This window comes from Gopherus flavomarginatus, chromosome 2 (assembly GCF_025201925.1).
Source record: "Gopherus flavomarginatus isolate rGopFla2 chromosome 2, rGopFla2.mat.asm, whole genome shotgun sequence".
NCBI classification, from domain to species: Eukaryota; Metazoa; Chordata; order Testudines; family Testudinidae; genus Gopherus; species Gopherus flavomarginatus.
The window spans coordinates 163,430,686-163,457,890 of NC_066618.1; the positions used below are offsets into that span (position 1 = coordinate 163,430,686).

Sequence of the window (27,205 nt, forward strand, 5' to 3'; positions counted from 1 at the left end):
CCGGAAGCAGTAGCTCTAGGCAACACCAGGGCTAACACTGTGTGCCTGGCCCTAACAGACATCTTTGCCAGGGTAGGTTGGCCCTCTGACATCCTTACAGATTCAGGGTCTAATTTCCTGGCAGGGACCATGGAAAAACTGTGGGAAACTCATGGGGTGAATCACTTGGTTGCCACCCCGTACCACCATCAAACCAATGGCCTGGTGGAAAGGTTCAATGGAACTTTGGGGGCCATGATACAAAAATTCATCAACGAATTCTCCAATAATTGGGACCTAGTGTTGCAGCAGTTGCTGTTTGCCTACAGGGCTGTATCACATCCCAGTTTAGGGTTTTCACCATTTGAACTTGTGTATGGTCACGAGGTTAAGGGACCATTACAGTTGGTGAAGCAGCAATGGGAGGGGTTTATGCCTTCTCCAGGAACTAACATTCTGGACTTTGTAAGCAACCTACAAAGCACCCTCCAACACTCTTTAGCCCTTGCTAGAGAGAACCTAAAGGATGCTCAAGAAGAGCAAAAGGCCTGGTATGACAGACATGCCAGAGAACGTTCCTTCAAGGTAGGAGACCAGGTTATGGTCTTGAAGGCGCAACAGGCCCATAAGATGGAAGCATCATGGGAAGGGCCATTCACGGTCCAAGAGCGCCTGGGAAGTGTAAACTACCTCATAGCATTTCCCAATTCCTCACTAAAGCCTAAAGTGTACCATGTTAATTCTCTCAAGCCTTTCTATTCCAGAGACTTACAGGTTTGTCAGTTTACAGTCCAGGGAGATGAGGCTGAGTGGCCTGACGGTGTCTACTACGACGGGAAAAAAGACGGTGGCGTGGAAGAGGTGAACCTCTCAACCACCCTGGAACGTCTGCAGTGGCGACAAATCAAGGAGCTGTGCACTAGCTTCGCCCCATTGTTCTCAGCCACCCCAGGACGGACTGAACGGGCATACCACTCCATTGATACAGGTAATGCTCACCCAATCAGAACCCCACCCTACCGGGTGTCTTCTCATGCCCAAGCTGCTATAGAACGGGAGATCCAGAACATGCTACAGATGGGTATAATCCGCTCATCTACCAGTGCATGGGCATCTCCAGTGGTTCTGGTACCCAAACCAGATGGGGAAATACGCTTTTGCGTGGACTACCGTAAGCTAAATGCTGTAACTCGTCCGGACAACTATCCAATGCCACGCACCGATGAGCTATTGGAGAAGTTGGGACGTGCCCAGTTCATCTCTACAATAGACTTAACCAAGGGCTACTGGCAAGTACCGCTAGATGAACCTGCCAAGGAGAGGTCAGCATTCGTCACCCATGCGGGGGTGTATGAATTCAATGTCCTTCCTTTCGGCCTTCGAAATGCACGCGCCACCTTCCAGAGGCTGGTAGATGGTCTACTAGTTGGACTGGGAGAATTTGCAATTGCCTACCTCGATGATGTGGCCATTTTTTCAGACTCCTGGCCCAAACACCTACTACACCTGGAAAAGGTCTTTGAGCGCATCAGGCAGGCCGGACTAACTGTTAAGGCCAAAAAGTGTCAAATAGGCCAAAACAGAGTGACTTACCTGGGGCACCAGGTGGGTCGAGGAACCATAAACCCCCTACGCCTGGAAAAGCTACGCCCATATGTTTGGGGACGGCGGTTCCAACTACAAACTGACCATGCTGCACTAAAGTGGCTTCATACTGCCAAGGGGAACAAGAAGAAACTTGTTCGTTGGAGTTTAGCTCTCCAAGATTTTGATTTTGAAATTCAATACATCACAGAAGCTTCTAACAAAGTTGCTGATGCTCTCTCCCGTGAGAGTTTCCCAGAATTCAGTAGTTAAAAAGTGTTCTTAAAATGTAGAAGTCTGTTAGTTGTATACTTAGTAGTATATGTAAAGGTGCATGTGTTGTAGTAATCTGTTTATTTTAAAGTTCTAGAAGGAAATCGCCGCCAGTGAGCTTCCCCACTGTCTGCAATTTGGGAGGCGTGTCATAAACAGATAGCTAAGGGTTAATGTCTCTTTCACCTGAAGCACCTGACCAGAGGACCAATCAGGAAACCGGATTTTTTTTAACTCTGGGTGGAAGGAAGTTTGTGTCTGAGTCTTTTGTCTGTCTGCCTGCTTTCTCTGAGCTCTGGAGAAGTAGTTTCTGCTTTCTACTCTTCTGCTTCTAAGTGTAAGGACAAAGAGATCAGATAGTAAGTTATATGGTTTCTTTTCTTTGGTATTTGCATGAATATAAGTGCTGGAGTGCTTTGATTTGTATTCTTTTTGAATAAGGCTGTTTATTCAATATTCTTTTAAGCAATTGACCCTGTATTTTGTCACCTTAATACAGAGAGACCATTTGTATGTATTTTTTCTCTCTTTTTTATATAAAGCTCTCTTTTAAGACCTGTTGGAGTTTTCTTTTCTGGGAAATTTCAGGGAAATTTCAGGGAAATTGAGTCTGTACTCACCAGGGAATTGGTGGGAGGAAGAAATCAGGGGGAGATGTGTGTGTGTTGGATTTGCTAGCCTGATTTTGCATTCCCTCTGGGTGAAGAGGAAAGTGCTTTTGTTTCCAGGACTGGGAACGGAGAGGGGGAGTCACTCTGTTTGGATTCACAGAGCTTGTGTCTGTGTATCTCTCCAGGAACACCTGGAGGGGGGGAAGGGAAAAAGGATTATTTCCCTTTGTTGTGAGACTCAAGGGATTTGGGTCTTGGGGTCCCCAGGGAAGGTTTTTCAGGGGGACCAGAGTGCCCCAAAACACTAATTTTTTGGGTGGTGGCAGCAAGTACCAGGTCCAAGCTGCTAACTAAGCTTGGAGGTTTTCAATGCTAACCCCCATATTTTGGACGCTAAGGTCCAAATCTGGGACTAAGGTTTGACAAGGGCCATCAGACATAGGCCTCTTCTTAGGCTCTAATGCATTATCTAAAGAGGAGAGATAGTAACAGTTTCCCTACACACTTCCACAAATATGAATACAGACAGATCTCTTTTTAAGAAGAGCCCAGTACTAGAGTTAATGGGAATCAGATTTCACATGCCTAATGGAAGACAGCATGCAGGAAAGACAAAACCACTGTAGCAGGAGGATACAAGAAGTTATCTTTATGCCTTATACCTGAAGGTAGCAAGTTAAAGAATCATGATCATTAAATCTCATTTAAGTTACAGTCCAGTTTTTCAGAAGCTACTAGCTACTTTAGGTACCCAGTCAAATATCTTAAAACACTTGATTTGAGAAATTGCTGATCATGCACCAAAAAATAGATCCACACACAACACCACACACTTTAAAGGTGTCCTCAGTCAGATAGCTAGAGTCACTACCTACTTCCAAAAACATTAGCCTATAGCTTTATCTAGCAAGAAAAAAGTTATAACAATGCAAGAGAGGCTGGAGGAAAGAAGAGGGGGAAAAAAAGCTTCAAGGTGGGTGTTTTTGCCAAATTCAGAGTTCTGACAGTAATTAAAAAAAAAAAAATTCAAGTTTTAGGAAGTTTTCATCCACCTCTAGGGTCACTAATCTTGGAGCCCATTCTCATGTTAAAGTCCTAGAGAACTATGACTGAGCAGATCAAGAGACTCTACCAGTAAACACTCATCTTATCAATCAAAAAAACTAACCTTTTGTAGCCTGGCAGCAAAGTACATGCTTTACACTGGTCCTCAAGTGTCTGCCAGGAGCCATTGCTAAACTAAACACACTTCTGGATCACTTATATTAAGTCTGTGCCCCTTGGCCAGATCAGCAGGGCTCTCTCATTGGTGAAGCCACACAAATAGGTTAGCACCTCCAAGACTATCAGCAGCCAGCAATTAGCTTTAAAGGCATTGATACTGCTGCTCCTTCTTCACCCCTATAAGGAAGGTAGAGATGAAAGGAAACTCCTTTCATCAAGAGGCAGCAGGCTTGTCAAATGAGAAACTATTGCAGCACATTGACAAATAGATCTGTTGCAGCTGTCGCCAGGCAAGTGAAAGTGACTGATTGACAGGGATCTGAGTTATAGCTAATACACTGGCTTCTCAGTCATGCTTAATTCCAGCTCAATCATGTTCACAGGGATTCTTCTATTTGTTTTTTTAATGAAACTCACAATTCTGCAGAGACTTAAGGGCAAGTGCCTGGCTCCTAGACACTCCTACTCCGTGGATGTTTGCATGGCCTTTGTCCCAGCTGCTGCAGGGCTTTAGGAATCCCTTCTCCCAGCCTGAGTGGTGTTTTAAATCCCTTTTGCCTGAGGTTACTTCTGAACTTTGGACCCCCTCCTGTAATGGATGTTTCCAAACCAAGAACAAGCCCCAGGGCGCAGGCAGGTCCAGTCTCCCTCAGCTGGACAGAGGGTTAGCTCTGCTGCCATAATTTAAAGCAGTTATTAATCAGTCTTAATCAGAAGACATTCCTTTAAGGGGGATTGTGGCCCTGCACTAGAACTTGGGAGGCTCCTGGTTCTGCTGTAATTTCCTGTAAACATCCTCAGTTCTGCTTTGGAACAATCTCCATCTCACGATTTTTTGGACCCTGCCTTATGCTTGCTGCCTGTGTGCCCTTGGGCAAGGCCCTGATTCCAAAGGTATTTAGACTCCTTTCGCTGAACTCTATGGAAGTTAGGAGCGTAAATACCATTGAGGGTCTAGGCCCTAATCTCTCTGTGCTTCAACTCCCTCTCTGTAAAATAATGCTTCCTCCCTGCCCACCCTTTGTCTGCCCTGTCTATTTAGAGTCTTTGGTGCACACACAGTGATTGTCTCTTACTAGGTGTATATACGGCGCCTGGCTCTATGGGGCTCAATATGAGGGTACAGGAAATATGTGGCAGAGCTGGGATTGACTCCAGACTTTCTTAGATGCAACCCAGTGCCTCAACTACAAGACCATCCTCTACCCCATCAAAGGCCCACAAGATGCTTTTCAAAAGAGAGTATCATTTTCATTTTACGGATGGGGAAACTGAGGCATATAGGCATGACATTAACCAAAGTCACCCACTGAGTCAGAAATGCCTTTCTGCTGGCTCTTGGCTCCCTTCTCTGCTATGCATATTGTCTTCCATTTTTCTACTCCTTCTCCCCCCTTTTTTGAGAACAGCAGGGAATGAATGAATTTACTCTCTTAAAGGTGTGCCTGGAAAAGTCAAGATATATATCCAAGACTGGCAATGCAATTATAAATGCCATTTTCCTAGAGATAATGGCTTGTGAAGTGTCTCGCCCAGGGAAAACACACATTTTCCAAGAACTAGTTTGAACATTTAAGTGACTTTAAAAATATCAACTAACGCCTTCATCTGCTGCAAGGCCTTGTTGAACTCCTGCACCTCAGTGAATTTCAAAATGGAATGGCTGTTTGATGTGGAGGAGGAGACCTCAGAGAGTCCTGGGATTTATCACACAAGCAAAAGGAAACGTTGTTTACAGGAGATGACTGTCACAGCAGCACTCCAGAAGTTGTGGAAACTCCAGGCATGGCCCTTAAAAAGTGAACTGAAATGCAAGAGGGCACAGCCCTTAAAAAGGGAACAAAGGCTTATGTTTCAGGCTCTTTTCCTACTACATTCCCCTACTTTTTTCTGTTTAAGGGGAGGATGTTTATCCATGTTTACAGAGGTACCATTTTAACTATGAAGTGATATAACCCTCTACACACACACACACACACACTTGTGTGGAAGCAATTTATTACCTCATCCATCTTGTCTCTCCTCTCCTGGGACAACATGGCTATAACATTACAAACTTATGGCAGTATAACATATTCCCAACTAGGGAGGGAAAAGCTAAACCTGTATAACTGGATCCACCTTAGCGGTTGTACCAGGATAACCATGTATTAAACCCCACCCCCCAACGGTTATGACACAAAAATTGTGTCACTGCGGGTTTGGTTGCAGTAGCTTGGGGATCTGGCGTAGGGCCCATGGAAAATCCCTTATTCTGAAGCTTTACCCTCAGTTTGTGACCCTTTCCATTAGCGTATGTCTAATATATGCTTTCCCAGCCTTTTCTGGTGCAAACTAACCATTGTGATGCACAGAGTTGCTGGTACCATGCTATCTCACCCTTCCTGAAGAGTGGCTTCAGCACAGACAGCAACTCACTCTTCCCATCCATTTTGCCTAGCTGAAGCATTAAGCCCCTGAGTTTATGGCTATTCAAATGCTAATATTTTGCAGACTACATCACCCTAGCCAGGAAGCAGGATGAGTTACTCTTTCTGCAATCACCTACCTGACTTTAAGCAGAAAGCATCAACACTAGTGACCCTGACACATTGTGAACTCACTCCACAGATGAGTATGGTAAAGACTTGTACTATGTTCATTTGACTTTGGGATACTGTACTCCTGTAATGGGGTAAAGTCAATGAATTGGGTATGTGGTGGTCTAATCATGTTGGTCATACTATTAGAGAGACAAGGTGGGTAAAGTATTTTATTGGACCAACTTTTGTTAGTCAGAGACAAGCTTTCAAGATAAATGGAGCTGGAGACTGCCTCATCCACCTTGTCTCATTGTCGTGCCAAGACGGTTTTGGTAAAGTGCCAAAGTGTGGGGTTTTTTCCTCTTCCAGATGCAGATTTGTATCAATTATGGGGCACATAACACTAGCTCAATTCCACTCTATGGCCTTCTCTATATTTTCCCCACCAGTAGCAGCAACAATGGGGATACTATGGCAGACAGTGCATGCAGCTCCTGCTGTTTCACCCACTCTGCCATCTAGACCCACTCCGAGCCAAAACAGTGCTTCCAGCAGTGGAAGTGTTGAGGGGAGGCTAGAGACTAGGTTATTTGCTAGCACAACCCTCCACCTTTTGTTAATGCAGCAGCAGAGACCTGTAGACATGTAACAGAAGGCACCTGCCATAAAAATTTGAGTAGAGACTTCAGAAAACGCTCACCGAATGAAATCTGAAGGAAAGGCTTTTCCTGAACTTTGGTATCAGTCCTACCTTTATTCTGAGAAGCAACTGTCGTGAGACAAATTATTTGCATTAGTGGAGAGCTATGAAGAAAGGATAGTCATTGACCAGTGCTTGGCTCTGTGCACAGACCAAAGACAATCCAGGCAATCTTCAGAGCAGGTTTGGTTGTGATCCTGCCATTGGAAGAAAGTTAAGTGGTTGCTACCCCCTACTCCTTGCCATCCCCTCTCCTCCTCCCCAGTTAGATGTTATACAGAACTCCTGCTAAGCATATATTATGGTGCTGGGGTCCTGACATCTAATATTTTCCATTTTCATAAAACAATTGTCAGTCCAAAAGCCACTATGAATGCTGGTAACTGAAGCTGATTCATTGACCGTATAATACTATTCCCCTTTGAAGAAATGGCGGCAGCAGATTTGGCCATGGTCGTATAGGAAGATCCAGGAATGAACCATGGTCTGCCTTGTCCCATTACTCTCTCCCTTACCATAAAGCCAACCTCGTATTCTAAGCTTCCAGTGTATTTCAGAAACTGGAAGATGGGCTCATGGCTATATGAGAGCACTGAGCCACTACAGCTAATACTGGCAAGCCTGGGGAGATGGCAACAGTTAGGCTTAAGTCTACACCTTAGGCATGGTAATTGTCTAAGTTTCAATGTCAACTGTTACATGTTTGTAGAATTAAAGTTTTAATCAGGGATCAATATCCTCTAGGTGCAGAGCTAATTTTTGCCAATGCCTATTTATGCACCAGTACCACCACAACTGTAGTTGGAAAACAAAGCAGATGTGTGCAGGATCATGTCTCGTAAAATCTGCCTGCAAGTGTGAGGAAGATTTGCTACAATTAACCAGTAGGTCTCAAGTTTTGTAGCTTAGCGTAGCAGATGCGTGTGCAAAATTGTTTCACTGGAATTGGGAAATACTCCTGATGTCTATTCCAAATGACTTCACATGCCTCAGGAAAGCCCAAGCAAAACATTTTTTCACCATAAAGCCACTGAGACTTGATTTCTTGAACATTTATTTTTCATATTTAACTTATTTAGATATCACATTTTCTACATTAAAATATTCTCATGCTAACACCTTCCCATTCCCCCCTCCCCAAGAAAAATAGAATTGATACAGCTTTAAGATGGAATGCACTACAGAATCTGCTATTGCACCCGAGTTACAGAGCCCAAACAATAGAAAGTGAGATCTGCACAGGACAGAGCTGCAGGGCAACATGAGGGACAAGCTGAAGCCAGAGTATTCGGCACAGTTTAAACCATGTTGCACCTCTGAGTTTAACACTTGTCTAGGAAGGTACTAACATGGTTTGCAACTCATGCATGGACAGGAAAATAACTTGAACTGACCAGATTAGCCTGGAAATGGAAAGTAGACAAATAAGGAACTCTAAAACCCTCTCTGCAGTGGGCTTTGAACCCAATTTAAACTAATTCCAAGCATGCAGATACTGGCTGGGTTAGGAGTGTTTTGGAAACAGATCTAAACTGGCTAGCCAAATCCATGTTTGGAAGGGTGATTTAAACCAAAGTTAAAACATGGTTTAAGGCCCAATGTCATGCAGAGAATGATTTAACACAGAATTCAAAATATCCTTTCATACGTGCCAACAAGAGCTGCCTTTTGCCCGTGTGCATCATTTAGTACAAGACTTCTAAATTACAAAATTAACTGGGCCCCCCTCCAACACTACCAATACAAGCGTATCTGGAGGACCTGGTATAATAGGGTTGTCTCCTAAAATGGGGTAACAGTTCAGTTTTGTACTGAGGAGAGTTTGAAGCTCTGGACAGTCTACAGTGTTGTACTATCAGGTGTTTGCATGATTTGGGACAGCGCTGGGCTTTAGACCCTTTTCCTATTTGTGACTTCTATATTTCAGGGAGTGGAATGGTTGGAGTAAGTTTCCTGCGTCTCGACCTTTTCCAAAGGGGCAGTTCAACAGGTTGATTGACTCCCTAGTTCAAGATAAGGACAAAACCTTTGATCCTCATAGAGACTTACTGCTCTGGATCTCCAAAGAGGTAGGAATCTTGCTGTGCTACTTGGAAAGCATTATTTGTGCAAATGCTGCAACTTCATATATGCATAACTCTGGGGACAGCAGCAAAATGATCAAGGATCCCGCCGTTCTAATTAAAGCAAACAGTGAATTGTGTTCTGGTATCAGATGTACACTGCCATGTAGCCAACTTTCCTCTTGCTAGTCTGTCCATCCATCACAATAGCAGGTCAGCACAGAGTGCCATCTGTTCTAAGCAACAGCACAGCAGTGGCACATGATCAGGCTGAAAGCAGATGCTCTGGGCTAGAGGGGGGCTACCACTTGCTCCTTGGCTCCCCCTAAATAACTAGTTATATTGTTCCTGGTTTGGAGACCAAGTGCAGCTTCTGGTAATCCCTCTCCTGAGATGATTTAAGGGAAGACAATTATAGTAACTGAAGTTACATATATCTACAAAGATAGGTGACTTTGAAGCTTCTTCCTCTCAGGAAATTTTACCAAAACCACTGAAGATCCAGGATTTGGAAAGAGATATTTTAAACTCTTATCAGCATAACACATCAGGAACACTGGCACAACATGTCACTTCATCTTGGTTTTAATTACAGGAGTGACCAGTAAACACCAACACATGAAAAAGGAAAACAAACAGCCTTTCACAGAATACAGAGCTACAGATGAAGCTGTGGCTAGTGCTTCGCAGTGGAGTCTCGAGGATAGAACTCTGCCAGGGTGCTCTGAGGAATTCTCTTTAGCATCTCTTTGGGGAAGATTCGCAGAAGCTGCCAGCCAATGTCCAGGGTCTCGTAAACAGTGCGGTTTTCATAAGGACCTGAAGAGGTAAGAGACTAAATTATGGGAACAGCCCAGAGGATCAGTGTCAAAGACAAGACCTGGTCACTCCATGGTTTGAGTGCCTTGCACAGTATGTCCCATATACTTAAGACATACTTACCCTGAGCTATGAAATTTCTTTCAAACTTCTGCAGAAACTCCAGATAAAGAAGATCATCTGAGCTAAGCGCTTCCTCACCAACTACAGCCTTCATAGCTTGCACATCCTTTCCAATAGCATAGCAGGCATACTAGAAGGGTGGGGAAACAGAGGGGAGAAAGCAAGATCATGAGGCGTTTGACCTATGTTACAAGGAGTGATGTACAGTACCAACAGTGTACTGGGTGGACAGGAGGACAGAATTTGGAGCTTTTATTCCAGAGTCTATGATTTAAACAGAGCTGAGGGATGGGAGAGCAAGAAACAGCACGACATCGCTCAGACACGACAGTGTTGGGTGCAGTGTCAGAACCTGGTATTAGAGTAAGTTACTTAAGGAACAAAAACTTAAAGTTGACTAACTATATATACACAGCATCTGCTGGATAATGACACACTGCACAGAATACAGTCAGAGTGGTTGGTGTGGAAAGATAAAGCAGCATTTGGCAGAATGAGCCTGGAAAGAACTCCACAGACGATTTACTGGTACATTGGGAGCCTACATATGATTTGTGCATAAAGCCCAGTAACTGAAAAGGGCTTGTAGCAGCAGACCAAATGGGAGGAGTGAGTTGCTTATAGAACAGATTTGTACAAAAGCTCTTTTCAGCATACTACAGCAGAATCTCAGCTTTAAGGTATCAGAGTGGAGTGGCTTCAGATTTGAAAGTGCTAGCCATGTCTGATCCTTTTCAGGGTGCTTGACGGACGCAGCGAAGGTATATGTACAGGTCAATACAGATTCCACATAAGAAAGATAACGCATACCAGCTGGTTGGACACATCTGAATGGTCCTTCCTGGTCATACCCTCTCCAATAGCAGACTTCATCAGTCGAGACAAGGAGGGTAACACGTTAATAGGTGGGTAAATCTTTGGGAGGAGAAAAGAAAGTTAATGGATAGCACTGAAAAAAGCATGTGGAAGCTCAACAATTATTGGTTGTTAGATGAAAGTTTTCTTCCTACACGTACCCTACAATCTGTTCATCGTAGAGAGACTTGAGAAATTTGGCGGCATTCACACCACTATTCAAAAAACAATAGCCTGGTATCTGCTACTTCTAGCACTTCCATGTTTTCAGTGTTAGTTTGCATGTACCAGCACCACAAATTCATAAATACAGTTTCTGCAACTTCGTATTAATTCAGATACAAACAGCTTCATAAGAGCTAGCTCATGAAGATAAAAGTTCTCCTGAGAATGGAAAGAAATAGCACAACCTGGGAAGTCTGAGAAGTGGTCATTTTGGACTGGCCCTCAAGTTCAGGAGTGGATTTGCAAGGAAGGGATTTGTAAACCTACAAAGAGGATCTTTGTAATCTGTTATCTTGCTAAGTTTACTCTGCAACCAAGTCAGAGTGAACAGCTTACACATGGCAAGTAATTCAGACATCCAGTTTGATTAATCCGCCAATTGGTTTTAGACCTCCAGTCTTCAATCTATGGCATCTTCTCCCCCTGGGCTGCCTAATTCTAGAGATGTGCAGGACCTGCAACCTCAACCAGACCAGTATTATAAAAGTCCTTCCCCTAACATCTTTTGTCAGAAGAACCAGCCAATAGAAGAACGCAGACTAAAACTAACTTTAAGAACTTTGCATGTAAGATTGCTCAGAGGTGTGGTACCTACCTGTCTGTTGTGCAGCTGCCTATCCACGTAGATCTGCCCCTCGGTAATATATCCAGTCAAGTCAGGGATGGGATGAGTAATATCTGCAAGAGGAAGTGAGTTTGTGTTAAGTTTTCAGACCCTGCTTTTTATATTAATTCCAGACAAAGCCACTCTGATGTGTCAGCTTTATAAAAGCTGTCTGAACAGCATATTTTACTTTAAATACCATAATAATCTAATGTAATTAGTATGCAGTCTAAAATGCCTTGAAGCTAATTCAAATACTGCACATAAGAAAGCAGAGACAAAACAGAGCAGTGCAGTCTCAACTAGGTAGAAATACATCCACTAAGAAAACGGACCGAAGGACTTGATAAAAGCCACCAATAGGCTTGTTAAACCAATGTAAGGGGCATTCTAAAATCCTAGGCAGCACTGCCATTACTAGAAACAATGCAGTGCATTATTACAGAGACAGTCTGTTCTGCGCGTCATCTTGAAATTGCTAGTTTCCCAATTGCCTGAACACATGCAGTTGCTTTTACTATGCAAAAGATTGAAAGGGAAAGTCATCTCACCTTTGTGCCTCACTGCCCGTTTGATAGGTGGTATGATACTTCATACATGTCAAGAGTGAGGAGAGCTAAAGTATTTTGTATGCAAGATGCTACACTGTGCTTTTTTTTCTTCCAAAACTCTGAGGTGATCCAATGCTCTTAATACATTCTCTCTCCAACTGGTTCTCGAGGATGCTGAAATTAGAATACTTCTAACTCTTTGAAATACAGCTCTTGAGCCAGATGGGATTTGGATGGACCATATAACAGCACTAGAAACAAAGTGGATGACATAATACCTTGTACTGAATCAACTTCTGTTGGTGAAAGACAAGCTTTTGAGCTTACACAGAGCTCTTCAGGTCTTCAGAGTGGTGCATAAATTCAAAAGTTTGTCTTTCAAGAACAGAAGCGGATTCAATAAAAGATATTGCCTCACACCTTGTCTAATATCCTGGGACCAACACAGCTACAATACTGCACACACAGATGAGCACCTCAGCTGTATGACAGATCTGATTCCTTTGAGATGTTATATGTTGCACAATAGAATGGACATGTTTTTACTGTTAAGGTACAACTTCTCTTCTTGGCCAACACTGAGATTGCAGATCTTTATCCCAAGTCTAAAGGAGCTCCAGTACCTAATAAGGGGAAGGAACTTAATGATTGTGGAATCTCAGGCATTGGAGATTAAGAGCAGGTTGTCAGGGATGGTCCAGATAATGCTTGGTCCTGCCTTGAGTGCAGTACGACTGGACTAGAAGACCTCTTGAGGTCCCTTCCAGTTTTATGATTAAAACTAGCAAATCCAGCCTCCTGACTGGTATGAATCAGGCATCATGTGATTATCCTCAATCAATACCCTCCCATGGAATGCACACAGCAACAGCGCTAAAACATCCAAGAACTACATGACACAAGTAAGTGATGTTACATGCCCATATGTGAAAAGCAGATCTATTCCCAGGGAAAAGCAGTGGCCAGGACTCACCATCATTGGGCATAGTAAGAATAGGAATCTGAGTAATGGAGCCATTCCTGCCTTCCACGCGCCCAGCTCGCTCATATATAGTGGCCAAGTCGGTGTACATGTAACCAGGGAAGCCACGTCGGCCAGGCACTTCCTCTCTAGCTGCTGAAACCTGCAGGAAATTCAGGCAAAGTTACTCAAAGCTCATCACTATGAGTTCAGGCACAGCCACCACAAAGTCCGCCACCGCATCCAATAAAGTTATATTAATAATTAACAGGATCTGCCACATGGTGGTGCCAACATACAGCTATTCAAATCCTCTACAAGCACCCACAAGCCAGGCATGAAGACCGTTCCCTGTGTAAAACAGATCCTGTAAAGCTGATCAGAAACTGACTGCAAGGTTAACAAGGAACTACTGAATCAGTCTCTACTACAAATGAATTCTATATCCAGGCAGACAAGCCAATTTTGCAATGCTTTATGACACAGTTCTGGCTAGTTTCAGAAGCCTGAGAAATGCAGAAGTAGCTTAACCTTGCATGCAAACATCAGTAATTTTTATACATTTTCCCACTAGAGCTATAAGCAACTGGATAAATTAGTTTTGAAACGGGAGATTCCTGTGCACTGTTATTTCTGACAGAGCCCAAGTTACAGGTGTCTGGTTTAGCATGGAATGTGGAAAGTCGGCGGTATGCACTGTTCATCCCCGCATCTAGACTAACTTGTTAGGAATAACTTAAAACCTGACAGACTTTTTTTTAAATGAATTATGTATCCTTCTCAAAAAGGACTGAACAGCTAGATGTTTGCTGAATAAATTACTCATTTTATGCTCCCATTAGATCTCAGCCCTTTTTGGAGGACGCCTAACAGGCAGACATTTATCTGCTAAACAGGAACAAGTACCTCTCGTAGAGCTTCAGCATAGGAGCTCATATCCGTCAGAATGACCAGAACATGCTTCTCACACTGATAGGCCAAGAACTCAGCAGTGGTTAGAGCAAGTCGAGGGGTGATAATACGCTCAATGCTGAAAGGACAGAATGGCATGTTCAACGCTGCCCAATACTTTGAAGTTACAACTACATACACTGAACAGCACAACTCAAAAGTGAGAGAGGGAACAGGTTAGGAGCCCTATGAAACCTCAATATACTAACTGGAATGCACATAATTAGTGTCCAGGTCTATAGTATCTCAGAGTCTACCGTCACTAACGTAAGATATTTGACAAGCCAGTAACATGACTTTTTAAGGACAGATGTCTCAGAGGGTTCTGGAAGCTCCTTCACCGGAGGCTTTCGAAAGAAGGCCTGATAGGCATCTGTCTTGGATAGTTTAAACAACAATCCTGCATCTTGGCAGGAAGTTAGACTAGATGACAGTTATGTTCCCTTCTAACTCTATGATACTAAGGTTCTCAAAACCAATTTCCAGCAGCTTTTGGACACCATAGTGACATGTTTTCCAGTGCACCAGTTCTCCACATTTCTGATTGGGAAAAACAGCCATTTTACCTACTTACGTTGGGTCATTGGCCAAGTTCAAGAACAGACACACGTTGTCCATAGAGCCATTTTCCTCAAAGTCGGTTTTGAAGAATCGAGCTGTTTCCATGTTCACCTAAACCACAATATCAAGTTGTCATTTGCAAACAGGGAGACTGTTTTAAATAACTTACTTTATTTAATTGGAATTTAAAGATTGGTTCAGAGCTGGTGCAAGCCTTTAGTATCTATACTACAAACCCATCCTTTCAGTCAACCTGTGACTAAGAATAATGTTGGACAGCCTATCCATAGTGCAATATATTGTCATAAAGGAATCAGCACTCAGGACCAAATGTGGCAGGAGGGGTAGAGATGAAATCTCTTGCCTTACTCTCATGAACAAGCCTAGTCAAATGAAGACAATTGTCAACCTAGGGGGAGGAACATGCAACAATCCTCTGACAGTCAGATGCCCTGCAGAACTCCAGAGAGATCTAGCTTGGATGCATGTGCACTGTCATCCTACCATTCAAGTAATTGTGATATTGCTCTTTAGTAAGCACTGTCCCAAGAAGAATTTGGAGTGAGACCAAAATGACAATTCTGCTTCCACCTAATCTGAGAATGTGACAATGCAATGACACTACAAAACAGATGCATAATATGTTAAGAAACAGTGTTTAGATTTCTCAGTGGGATGGCTTGCTACAGACACCAACAGAATATCTTGATACATTAAAGTTTCCCCTTCAATTGTGGTAGGGTTGCAATCTGAGCAATTTACACAGTTAACTAAGTTTTTTAAAAGGCAGTGCTTAGGATCATTTAGAATGTTCTCCTCTTGTGTTCCAATTACAATGGAATCACCTATTCTTAGGGATACCATTCTACCCCATGAATCATTCTCCCATCAGACTTTGACAGGTAGACTTTTATCAGCCTGGATAAAACTATTGCTTGTACAACAGCATAGTATAGACTGACCTAAAATGTGACAAGTACCTCTAAAAAAATTATGGTTCTCATAATTCCAGTGAAATAGCAAACTGGATTGATTGATAATCTTATTCAGTTCTGAAAGTATTTGAAAGAAACCACTTTTATGATGTACCTAAGCATAGTGGTACTTACACCCATAGCAGCAAACACAATGGCGAAGTTCTCTTCACTGTAGTCCATCACATCTTTGGATTTCTTCACTAAACCAGCCTGGCGACATATCTGAGCCGCAATCTGAGACGAATGCAGAAGGAGCTGCATAAGTCTACTGTAGTAAGTTGCACATATCTACTGTACAGACTAACTCAAGGAATAAATCACTTTTTGACATGGATAAATACAAATGGTCTCCCAGAACTTTGCCCTGAAGCCAAAAGCAAGAGAAAACAGATGGCAGAAAACTGGTGCTAGAGTAGGAGGATTATGTAGTATCTGGCCAATCATTCTTTGATAAGAAGCATCTTGAGAGAGCAGGACTTACTCTGTTTTAAAGCTGTGTTAATTTATGTATATTTTACACAGTTTCCCCACTTGTATCACCACATAGCTCATTTATTTTAAGTTCTTTGCACTGCAGAACTGAATGTTTCCAGCAGCTAGTTTTTCCCAAGACTGTCAGAGCTCCATTAAAGCACCCACCTCATTATGGGGCAAACCAGCAGCAGAGAATATGGGAATTTTCTGTCCTCTGGCAATGCTGTTCATGCCATCTATTGCAGAAATGCCAGTTTGAATCATCTCTTCTGGGTAGATTCGACACTGAGGATTGATTGGTTGACCTATTGTATTTTCACAGAGAAGCCGCCACATTATTTATCTAACTTTAAGAATGCATAGATTAATAAAGGTTTCAAGGCAAGGTTTCAAAATAAGGCTACAAAAATGCACTGCATTTAGAACCACAAACATTTTAGCTCACCAGACACTTCTGGTTCTAGTTTGACATTAGTCTATTGACCTTTTTTTATTGGTCATGAGATCATTTATCAGTATGGCATTTCATATGCATGCAAACAGAAGGGATAGGATACTGTCGTCCTACTCCTTGGAGGGAAATTAACACCCTCTTATCTTTGGGGGAACATTAGCACAAACCTATTATAGTTAGCACTATTAAACCACTTTAACCAAAGCACTCTCCCTAATTAAGAACTGCCATGCATTACTGTAGGGAAAAAAAACAGACCACTTGCCTTGTGGGCCCATCTTAACAGTTTATGAACAACTTCCTGATGAGTTAATGGGCACTCAGTACTTTCTATGCCTTCTGCATGATTTTAGGGCTATTGTTTCATTTGCACAGGCCTCTGAAAAGTGGCTTGTTACTGCATTTTGTGTAGAGTATAACAGAATTCGAGTCAAAAGTCAGCCTTTTGCTTCCTATCAGAAATGGGTACCATGAATAGTTTTTGAACCAGAAGTTCAAACTGAAAGGAAGCCTACTCATTTTATATCTGTGCAGCTCCAGAGCACCCCTGATCTTCCCTCTGCTTCAGCCAATTGACCGATTAACTGAACTGTCTTAAACCTTTTGGTTTGGGAAAGGATGCATAGAGGCCATCTCTGTCATCCCACTTTCTTCTGTTTCTCTGGTATCACTAGTGATTTACTCAGTAAAGTTCTAAATACTCTTCAGCAAGCCACTATTTTCATTTATGCTGCCAATTAGCATTCATGTTCAGTTACAAGACTGTCACTAAGATTACTCAAAAGCAGAAAGCAAGATTCATGCTACCAGAAACCAAAGCAGACTAAAAAAACATACCCATAATATCCAGGTAATCTTCAGCCAAGACAATGGGACCTCTGTCAATAGGTTTTCCTGATCCATTAAATACACGACCTGCAAAAACAGTAACAAGATTATGATTATATGAACAGGACAGTAGTTACCTAGTTTTCCCATCTACAGTAATATTACATGAAAATAAATCTGTTCAATCCAAAGAGCAAGATCGAGCGCATACCAAGCATATCCTCAGATACTGGGGTTCGGAGAATATCCCCTGTAAATTCACAAGATGTTTTCTTAGCGTCAATACCCGAAGTTCCCTCAAATACCTGCAATATATCAGAAGAGACACTAGGTGAAATGGATAAACATCCCTTTAGCATAGGTAAAGACATTGTGCAGAGTTATAACAGATGGGATGGAGATATACAGGTCAGTGATTCTCTAACACAACAAGCAATGGATTAACCAACAAGCAGCTAAAGCAAGGTAGACCTGTGTAATAAAGGAATTTCCAAGACCATTTAGAAACTGTTCATTTGTACAGATATGTACAGAAACCAGCACTGTATAAAAATATATTTTACACATGACCTGTAAAAAGTTGTTAACCAAGAATGCCAGTGGCTTTCAGGGATCACTTCTTTAAAATTTAAGATCATTTTCTTCTGCCTACACAGTAAAGCTCTTCAGCTACGTAGGATTACAGTGGTAACTATTAACAGCTGCTTTGAGAACTACACAGAGCTGTGACTCAAATACACTGAAGCTTCACAATGCATCTACGTTGTAGTGGTACATGTTGCATGAAGAAGATGGAGTATGACTCCTGCCTTATGTCTACAAGACCCTATTCTGATTAGACGTTTCCTTAATTTTTAAACAAAAGCAAAAACTGAATGTTACTCAGATCCACCCACCAATTATTTCCAAGTGTTTTTTAAATTTATAGTAAGTTTTGACTCAAGAAAGCTATATTGAGTTACAAAGACTTTAGATTTGCCATAGCCCAGACTGATGCCCACTAAGGAAAAGTCTTTACAGGACAATTCTGTCCCTAGTTTACCTGAACTACAGCTTTAGAGCCGCTGACTTCTAAAACCTGCCCACTTCTCTTTGTGCCATCAGGAAGTGTCAAGTGGACAATCTCTGCATACCTAGGAAACTAATGCAGAAAAAACTCTGTTAGACAGTGGGGGAAAAAAGTTAAAATCCACCAACTAGAGTTACCACATTATCCATAACAGACTTAACAGAGCTTGAGACAAAAAGCTACCATATCTGTTAAGGATTTCACAGTCAAAGGGAAACACCAAGGGAGTTAAGGTTTACTGACAAAAATGTAGCTTTTTTATGATGATCTCCTTAGTATGAGTGGTAGATTTAGCAAGCTGGTGAGGAAAAAATAAAACTTGTTTAAAGACAGCCTGAAACTGTTCTCTTGAGAAGAGTCATAGTAGTCTCGAGCTTTTTTGAAGCCATATACCACTAGTCAAGTACAACAGAGATCCATGTTAAAGAGAAGCCAAGAACTCTAGCTAGTCTACCACAAGCAACACCAATAACCTCTGCAACCCTCCTATGAAACAGAAATACCCCTTCCCTTCTAACGCCCCCTAAATATTTGATAAGCATATGCTAAAATTGTTTCCTTTTGTTCATGTATTCAATGCCATGCACCAAGTACTTTACAAGATTTGAATCATTAACATTAAATTTGAGTTTGATAAAAATAAATATGCATTAGAGGTTAGACTGTTCAGCTGTAGCATCCGTTTCCCCACTTCTCTTCAAACGTAGAAGTATGAACAGCACTGTTGCAGACTTATACTCCTTTCCATTTCACCCACAGGACATTCTTTCCAACCAGGGTGCCTGACAGCCTGTCCCGATGTCCTGAAGCAGTCTCTGTGGCAAGTTTTGGCATTTAGCTCTGAGTGTTGGGAATATAAACAAGATATTGTATTTAAACTAAATCACAGGACCCATGGAATGCAGAGCTAAAGACTCTTCAAATGTGTATCTAGACCACAAGCCAGCTTTCCTGCACCATCTCCCTCAAAAGAAGATTTCATTAGAATAATTTTTACCTTAACTTGATCCAAGATTACCAGTGGACCATTAACTCCTGATACAGTTTTATATGCTGAAATATAAAAGGTGCAAGTCAGACAATATATTAAAATCAGCATAAGCATTCTACAATGAATAAGTAGAACAGCCCCTTTGCAACGTCTGGGGATCTAATCTCCTCTGAATCTGTGCGACCTTCCATATTTAGTGGAAGCTATGTGAACAGAACAGCAAGTGCCATTACCTGGTGCTGGTGATTCTGTAGCCAGCATTCTTTTATTGGAGTCCCTACTCGGCCAATATCCTCAAGTGGTGTTACAGGACACTGTAGCATTGGAGAGGTAACTTATGACCAGAGAAAAGCCATGAGTTCAGTGATGTAAACCAACATAATATGGTCAAATTTACTCAAAGAACTATCTAGGTTCCCTGTTCTTTCCATCAGATACAGTTCAATTCCCTATCTATCCTAAACTATTGTCTAACGGTACTGCATGCAGTGAAATAACTGCCATTTTAATTCATCAGAAAGGTAATCAATATGATGCATCCAAACATTTTATCAACTGGGAAAAGTCTGTAACAGATAAATACTACACAATTAATTGCAAAACCTTAAAAAGTTACTGATAGCAACCTTTGAGGTATAGGATAAGTAAAGGGGATGGTATGATGGGATAGCCTAAATTTTGGCAATTAATTGATCTTTGATTATTAGCAGTAAATATACCCAATGGCCTGTGATGGGATGTTAGATGGGGTGGGATCCGAGTTACTACAGAGAATTCTTTCCTGGGTGCCGGCTGGTGAGTCTTGCCCACATGCTCAGGGTTTAGCTGATGGCCATATTTGGGGTAGGAAAGGAATTTTCCTCCAGGGCAGATTGGCAGAGGCCCTGCAGGTTTTTTACCTTCCTCTGCAGCATGGGACACAGGTCACTTGCTAGAATATTCTTTGCATCTTGAGGTCTTTAAACCATCATTTGAGGACTTCAATGATTCAGACATAGGTTAGGGGTTTGTTACAGAAGTGGGTGGGTGAGATTCTGTGGCCTGCATTGTGCAGGAGGTCAGACTAGATGATCATAATGGTCCCTTCTGACCTTAGTCTATGAGTCTATAAGGGCAGCAGTAACTCACTGCATGTTAGTCTTTTAACAGAGATCAAAGCAATAAGCAAACACTATATGCCATTATCTCAAGACTCAAATAGTCATCTTAAACAAGAGCAGTAAAGTATCCTGATTAGTGATGTCAAAATACACCCAAAAAATTCTGCATTACATTTAGTTTAATTTACACTCAGATGTGACCAGATGAGGAATCTCACTTGCTCAAAAGCTGCTGATCCTCAGAGCATCTACAAATGCATTTGAGAAACATTTTCCAGCATACCATGCAAACTGCTGCTGGACGGGAACCTTTCAACACCATCTCATGAGAAGCTATGGGACTGCACCATGAAAGATAGTGTTTTACTTTAGTCAGTAATCCAGAAATTATAGTATTTACCACAGCTCACTTAAGGTGCACTGTCTCAAGTCTGAGCAGAAAAATGCACAGATGTCTGAAGTCAATGTTTTAGACAAACACAGTAGGTCTACACTAAAAACACGGTATCAGAGCAGCTGTAGTGCTTAAGTGATGAAACACAGATGGGGTAGTTAATCCACTTTCCCAAGAGGCCACAGCTATGTCAACAAAAAAACTGAAGCTCTTCTGTTGACATAGCACAGCCAACAAGGGTTTAAGGTCAATTTAACTAAGTTGCTGGGGGGGGGGGGGCGGTAGGGGGTGGAAACTTCACAGCTACTTCTGAACATTCCTCCACACCAGTGGGCACTAAACATTGATTCATGAGACTGTGGCATGAGATGAACCCAACACTTTACAGGATGGGTTTTATTATTCACCTTGTAACTGGCACATCTTTTTGGTAGTAAGACATTACTATTAATGTGTAGAACATAACTCTGCAGACGCTGACAACAGGAAATGACTTTCCAAGCATGATTACTGTTATTCCACTAGAGCCCTTATTACTCCCAAACAGGGCACCAGTGTCTTTGTTTAAGCTTTGCCTTACTTGATCTGTGAATACAGGAAGCTTTTGAGAGTCACAAGGGAAGACTAAGCAAGGGAGTAATCATTAATCACAGGGGGAAGGATGAGCAAATTGAGCTATTTCTAGATTGGGAAAACAGACTAATATGACCAAGAAAAGAATGTTACCAGGAGCCTTTAGTCTTAGGGCAAGATCATAAATCCCATGTGGACAAAAACAGGCTATGAAGACCTGGAAATACAGTGTAGGACAGACAATGTGAGAGTTTAGTACACACTGAAAGATGTGTACCTAAATCATGTTTTCTGTATTATGTCAATAGTGTGATATTTACAGTGTTAACAAAGGTAACAAGAGTTTGCTGATGAACAAGCATAATAGTATAATCTTGAAAGCTTTTAACCTGGAGATGAAACAAATCAGATACTATATTATGTAAGAATCTTATAGGAGCCATTCTATTACATTTGGTTGGTTATAACTGAATTTAGATAAATATTAAAGCTAAAGATGATGAGAAGTCTAGCTCTGTATCTTTTTTATTTAGAAGGAAATGTTTTGTTTGTCCCAAGTTAGACACTTTGGGTTTCTCTGAACTGAACACTTCTCATTCTTGTTATGCCAATTAGAACTATTCAGTGTTTGTATCCAATGTGAATGGCACTTTAAAAAAAAATCAGGGTGAGGGTGGAGCCAGATATTTACTAAAACAGGAGAGAACTATATTGAGCAACATTACATTTTAACTTGTGACAGTCTTGTCAGCACTTCCTCACTGATCCAGGGTGAAAAGCTCACTTCCTAACATTGTCCATCAGTGAGATACCAGAGTCACTACATTCAACAGCATCAAATCTATTGGCTCACACAAGCAGCTTGGCATGCTAACGCCAAATCCCCGTTTTCAATAACATTTTAGCCATTCCAATTATGAGGTGGGTCACAATCAAATTTCAATGTACAATTTTACATATATAAAGACCCTTCTATCTCAAAGGATATATATATATATATATATATATACACACACACACACCCCACAAAAAATGCAGCCGCCTATGAGGTGGAAAGCAGACAGCAAGTGCCCAGCAACAGAGGAAGGTTCTCTCTGGGGGGAAAATGCTGAAAAATCCATGCTGATTGATAGTTGACCACGGGATCTTTATTGTCCATGCTGAGCAGACATACACTTAATTTTTAAAATGCTTGTCCAAGAAAGAAATTAAACTGCATGCAACTCTACCTTAGAAAGACAGAGCTAAGTTGAATAAATTCAGTCCCCAGGAAATAGAACAGGTGTTCCAAACCTCCATGCTCAAATCACTAAACCACCCCATCTGGCTGTATCTTGGGCTTCCGTGTCCTGTTCCCTTCTACTTTTGGATGAAGATGATTTTGTATGACTTTTTGGGTCCACAGTTACTGATCTGGACTTCAGACTCCATTGAAATACTCAAAACAGCAAAGGCAAAGAGGTTACTTATCTACATAGTCAGAAAATTCAGGTTACTTAAGTATATAGGCTCTTTCACAGAGTTACTTAATTACACAACTTCAACTGATCTAAATCAAGAGTTCTAGCAAGAACACTGCTCCAATCAGTTTTGGCCTTCCTCATACCCACACTGCAGTAAAGGATTTAGAACTGTGAAATAACTGCCTAGTAGAATCACTATTTCCCCTTTTCCTCAACTTTCACAATTACAACAGTTTTAATGCACAAAATCACATCCCTCCCCCCAATTTCACCTCACACTATTTACAGTAATATGTTCAGTTTCTGCCAGAAAACTGATCTGTGTCATGCAGGGAAATACAAAATAGTGGATAACTAGCAACTAGATGTATCCAAAATTTGACTATTAGCACAAAATTAAGTCAGTAGTCATACCAATTACACTGAAGAAACTCCAGCTTCTGTATCCAGTAAAACATATAAGCTCATAGCAGTTGAGTCAGTTCTATTTATGAAGAGCTTGTCAGAGCCAAAGAAAAATATTGAAGTGTCCTTACTGATTTTGAATTAAGAATGAGTCTCTAACTTAGGGCATGTCTGCACTACAAATTTAAGTCAACCTATGTTAGATCAACTTACAGCCACCGCAGTGATTACTACATGGCTGAGGTCCATACTACCCTCCTTCTGTCAGTGGCGTGTCTCCTCACTAGGAGCACTTGCTCCAACTGAAGAGGGGCAGCACTGGGGGCTGACAGCCAGGATTCTCAGCTCTGTTCAACTCCCCATTGGGAGCTCAGCTGCCCCCCAGGCTTCTTGTTTCCCTGAGGCAGGGGCAGCTGTCCAGGCTTCTCATCTCCTTGATCAGAGGTGCCAAGGTGGGAGCAGACAGGCTCTAGTTGGAGCCCACCACCAGCCTATGCTTTCCTGTCAATTTCATGGCTCCAACGTGGAGTTATGAAATTGACAAGAAATATAGGCAACAGCCAATGTAAGTAATGCAGTGTGTACAGGAACACTGTGTCCCCCAACTTCACCAGGATAAGCCCTATGCCTCTCACAGAGGTGGAGTTATGTTGGTGAATCAGGGCATTTACACTGGAAAGAGCAAGGCTGCATTGTGTACACTGACATAATTAGGAATACCTCTTCACTACCCGCCGTATCGGCGGGTAGCAATCGATTGCTCAGGGATCAATATATCGCGTCTCATCTAGACGCAATATATCAATCCCCAAACATGCTTATATCGATTCCGTAACTCCACCAACCCAAACGGAGTTGCGGAATCGACAGGCGGCGCCGCGGACATCGATCCCGCGCTGTGAGGACGGTGAGTAATTCGATCTTAGATACTTCGACTTCAGCTACGTTATTCATGTAGCTGAAGTTGCGTATCTAAGATCAATTTCCCCCCGTAGTGTAAACCAGCCCTTGGTCTATGTAAGCTGCCTTACATTGACTTAACTGTAGTGTAGACCGTGCCTAAGCTTTTTATTTTGACTGATGCCCAGCAGCAGAAACCTCACCTTCAGCATGTTATTATGAGGATTTCATCTACAGAAACCCTAGCAGCACAAGTTTCATGAAACAGACTATGTATTGAATATCTTGAGAGAGTCACGTTGCTCTATTTCTGTATTCCATGCAGCAGAACCTTAGAAGTTAGTTATAACTAATACAGCTATACATCTACTTCTATCCCCTGCTCCCTTCTCTCTCTCACACACAATACAGCAAATGATTACCCCTTACAATCTAGTGCACTCAGATTCAGGGAAGAGTTTTCAGTTTGTCCCCTCCTTCTGGAAGCACATGCATTTCCAAATGAGAGCAAGGAGGCCCCTTTGGAATGTGTCTGTAATAGTCAGATGTGCCCACCTCCACCTAAATAGCCTTGCCTAAATTTAAACAATATAGGATTTTACTGTAAAGCTTGGATAAATCAGTCCCTTTGAAATATAAAGAAATCTGTAGTCATGAGTAGCTATATAACACCTGCTCCAAATCACATTTAGTACTTGTATCAGACAATAACAGACTTTTAACACATGTACATCTTGCATATCTATGTAGTCAGTTTCACACTCTCATTAAGCTGCAGTGCAATCACATGACCTTGAAAGGGATCAGGAACAGATCAGTGAATCCATAGGAAGAGCGATGTTTCACAATCCCTTATTGTCCTCTACTCAAGTAAAAATCAGGACAATTAATACTCCATAAGAATAGCTTCCGTCACACCACTTTAAGGATATTAACTAAAAGCAATATCCAACATCTGCCTGTCATAGAACTATTCCTGTTGAAATGGAAACTGAAATTTGTCAGCAGCCATATTCTGCACACAGAAGGCTCTTGGTGTGAGTAACACCGCACAACCCTTATTGATGCTACTTCAAGGGGTGTGCCCAAAAGTGTAGCGAACACCACAATCTTTTCCAAAAGCCTCTATATCTCATAATTTTTACTTATGGCTCATCCATGTCAAGAGTCCCATGTGGTAATATTACAAGGAAAAGCCAATACCTGTATAAAGAAGGCAGCTTAAAGCCCTCAGACTTTCCTAATTGCCTATGTGGAGTAAGTGCTCTGTCCCCAATAAGAATCTGTACAGCTTTATCACAGACAGGGGAAGTTAACTCTACTACACTGATAAACACCCAAAAGGTGATAATCTCAGGGGGCTGCTACTCAAATCCAGTCCCATCAACAAGGCACACCCAACTTCTGACTCTTATTCCTACACCATGCAGACCCAGACCCTGGAACTAACAGAGCAAGCGTACTCTGCTTGACACAGACCTACACTCCTACACTGGAGCCAAGCTGGTCTATTTCCACCCAGTGGACACTCAAGCCCAAGACACTGGTCTAGGGAGAAGGGATGTGTCAGATGACAGGACAAGAGATGGCTTGGAAGTACTGGGACCAGTGAGAATGGTCTGGGTACAGGGCCAGAGAAACAGATAAGGGCACCCCAGCCAAGGGGAACAGGACAGCACCAACAGGCATCTAGGGGGCAGTCTAATGGCTAAGAAAAATGGGGGGCGCTCTCTGCTCTGAAATGCAGGAAGAGGGGCTCAGGCCTAACCCACCTGCCTGGAACGGAGGAGGCGTTAGCAATCAGAGCCTGGATTTAGGGATGCAGAGGTCACGAGGAACCAGGCCCAGCCGCTTATCATCCCCCCCACACATGGGGTGTGGCGGGGTCCCCCCCAGGCCAGCCTCTTGCTCCCCCTCAACGCCCCCCCCACACACACACCCCAGCCCAGCCTCTTCTCCTCCCCACCTGGCGTACGATGGGGGCCACTCCCCCCCCACCACACACACACGTCGGCCCAGCCTCTTACCCCCCGCCCGCCTGGTGCGCCGATGGGGACCCCCGGCCCAGCCTCCTGCGCCCCCTCCCCACACGCCCCCCGGCCCAGCCTCTTCTTTCCCCCCCGCCTGGGATACGATGAGGGCCCCTCCCCCCGGCCAGCCTCTGCCCCCCGGGTGCCTCTGAACGGGGAGCCGGGGCCCGGGTAGGGTCTCAGCCGCGGCCCGGGACTCACTCAGTCGGGGCTGGGAGATGAAGTCCCGGTTGGCCGCCGCCGCCTGCTCCCGCGCGGCGGCCGCGCCGCTGTTGCCCCCGGACAGCTCGGACACGGCCCCGTTCACCATCCCCCGGATCGCGCGCAACGCCGCCATCTTGTCTCCGTCTGAGTCCCGCAGCGCCACTGCGCAGGCGCTGATATACCCTCTGCCCCTCCCGCCGCCGTGCGCGCCGCCGAGACCCGGAACTGACTGGAGGGGGGCGGGCTGGAGGCGCGCGACCGCCAATGGCTGGGGAGCTAGCCAGGGTGCTGGAAGCGTGGGGCCAGTGGGAGAGTGGAGAGGACGAGAAAGGGAAGCAGGAAGAAGGGAAATTGGGGGCGAGGGGGAGAGAAAGAAAGAAGTTTTCAGTGGAGCTGGTTGGGGAGAAAGGGAACAAATTTATTGCATTTTTTTCTTTTAAATGTCTAGAATGCTTCCCCCCATTCTTTTTCATAGAGTCGTAGACTCTAGGACTGGAAGGGACCTCAAGAGGTCATCGAGTCCAGTGGCCTGCCCTCATGGCAAGGTTTTGAACTCTGTCCATCGCCTGTTGCAAGCATCCTCAGAGGTGCAGCTGACACCACTGCCTGGCAGAGGCCCCCCGCCCCCCCCCCCCCCCAATAGCATCTCAGCATCTTTAGGGAATGTTCCGTGAGCGGGAAGGCTATACTGCACCTTGGTTAATTCCACCATTGCTCCTAATCACACACCCCTTGAC

General features: G+C 43.1%; 2 protein-coding genes across 2 annotated transcripts in view; both read right to left on the bottom strand.

Moving 5' to 3' along the window:
• The window catches only part of TTI2 (TELO2 interacting protein 2), a 748,585-nt gene that overhangs the window by 647,090 nt on the left and 74,290 nt on the right, over nt 1-27,205 (bottom strand). The window lies entirely within an intron of this gene.
• Nucleotides 9,526-26,634, bottom strand: ATP6V1B2 (ATPase H+ transporting V1 subunit B2). Its single transcript, XM_050940072.1, has 14 exons — nt 26,466-26,634; nt 19,406-19,461; nt 18,382-18,480; nt 17,551-17,644; nt 17,349-17,426; nt 16,223-16,362; nt 15,716-15,817; nt 14,620-14,717; nt 14,001-14,124; nt 13,107-13,257; nt 11,574-11,656; nt 10,709-10,813; nt 9,899-10,028; nt 9,526-9,775 (listed from the first exon to the last, which is right to left on the bottom strand). Exons 1-14 carry the CDS (start codon nt 26,599-26,601, stop codon nt 9,633-9,635), a joined length of 1,539 nt encoding a protein of 512 aa, XP_050796029.1. The 5' UTR covers nt 26,602-26,634; the 3' UTR covers nt 9,526-9,632.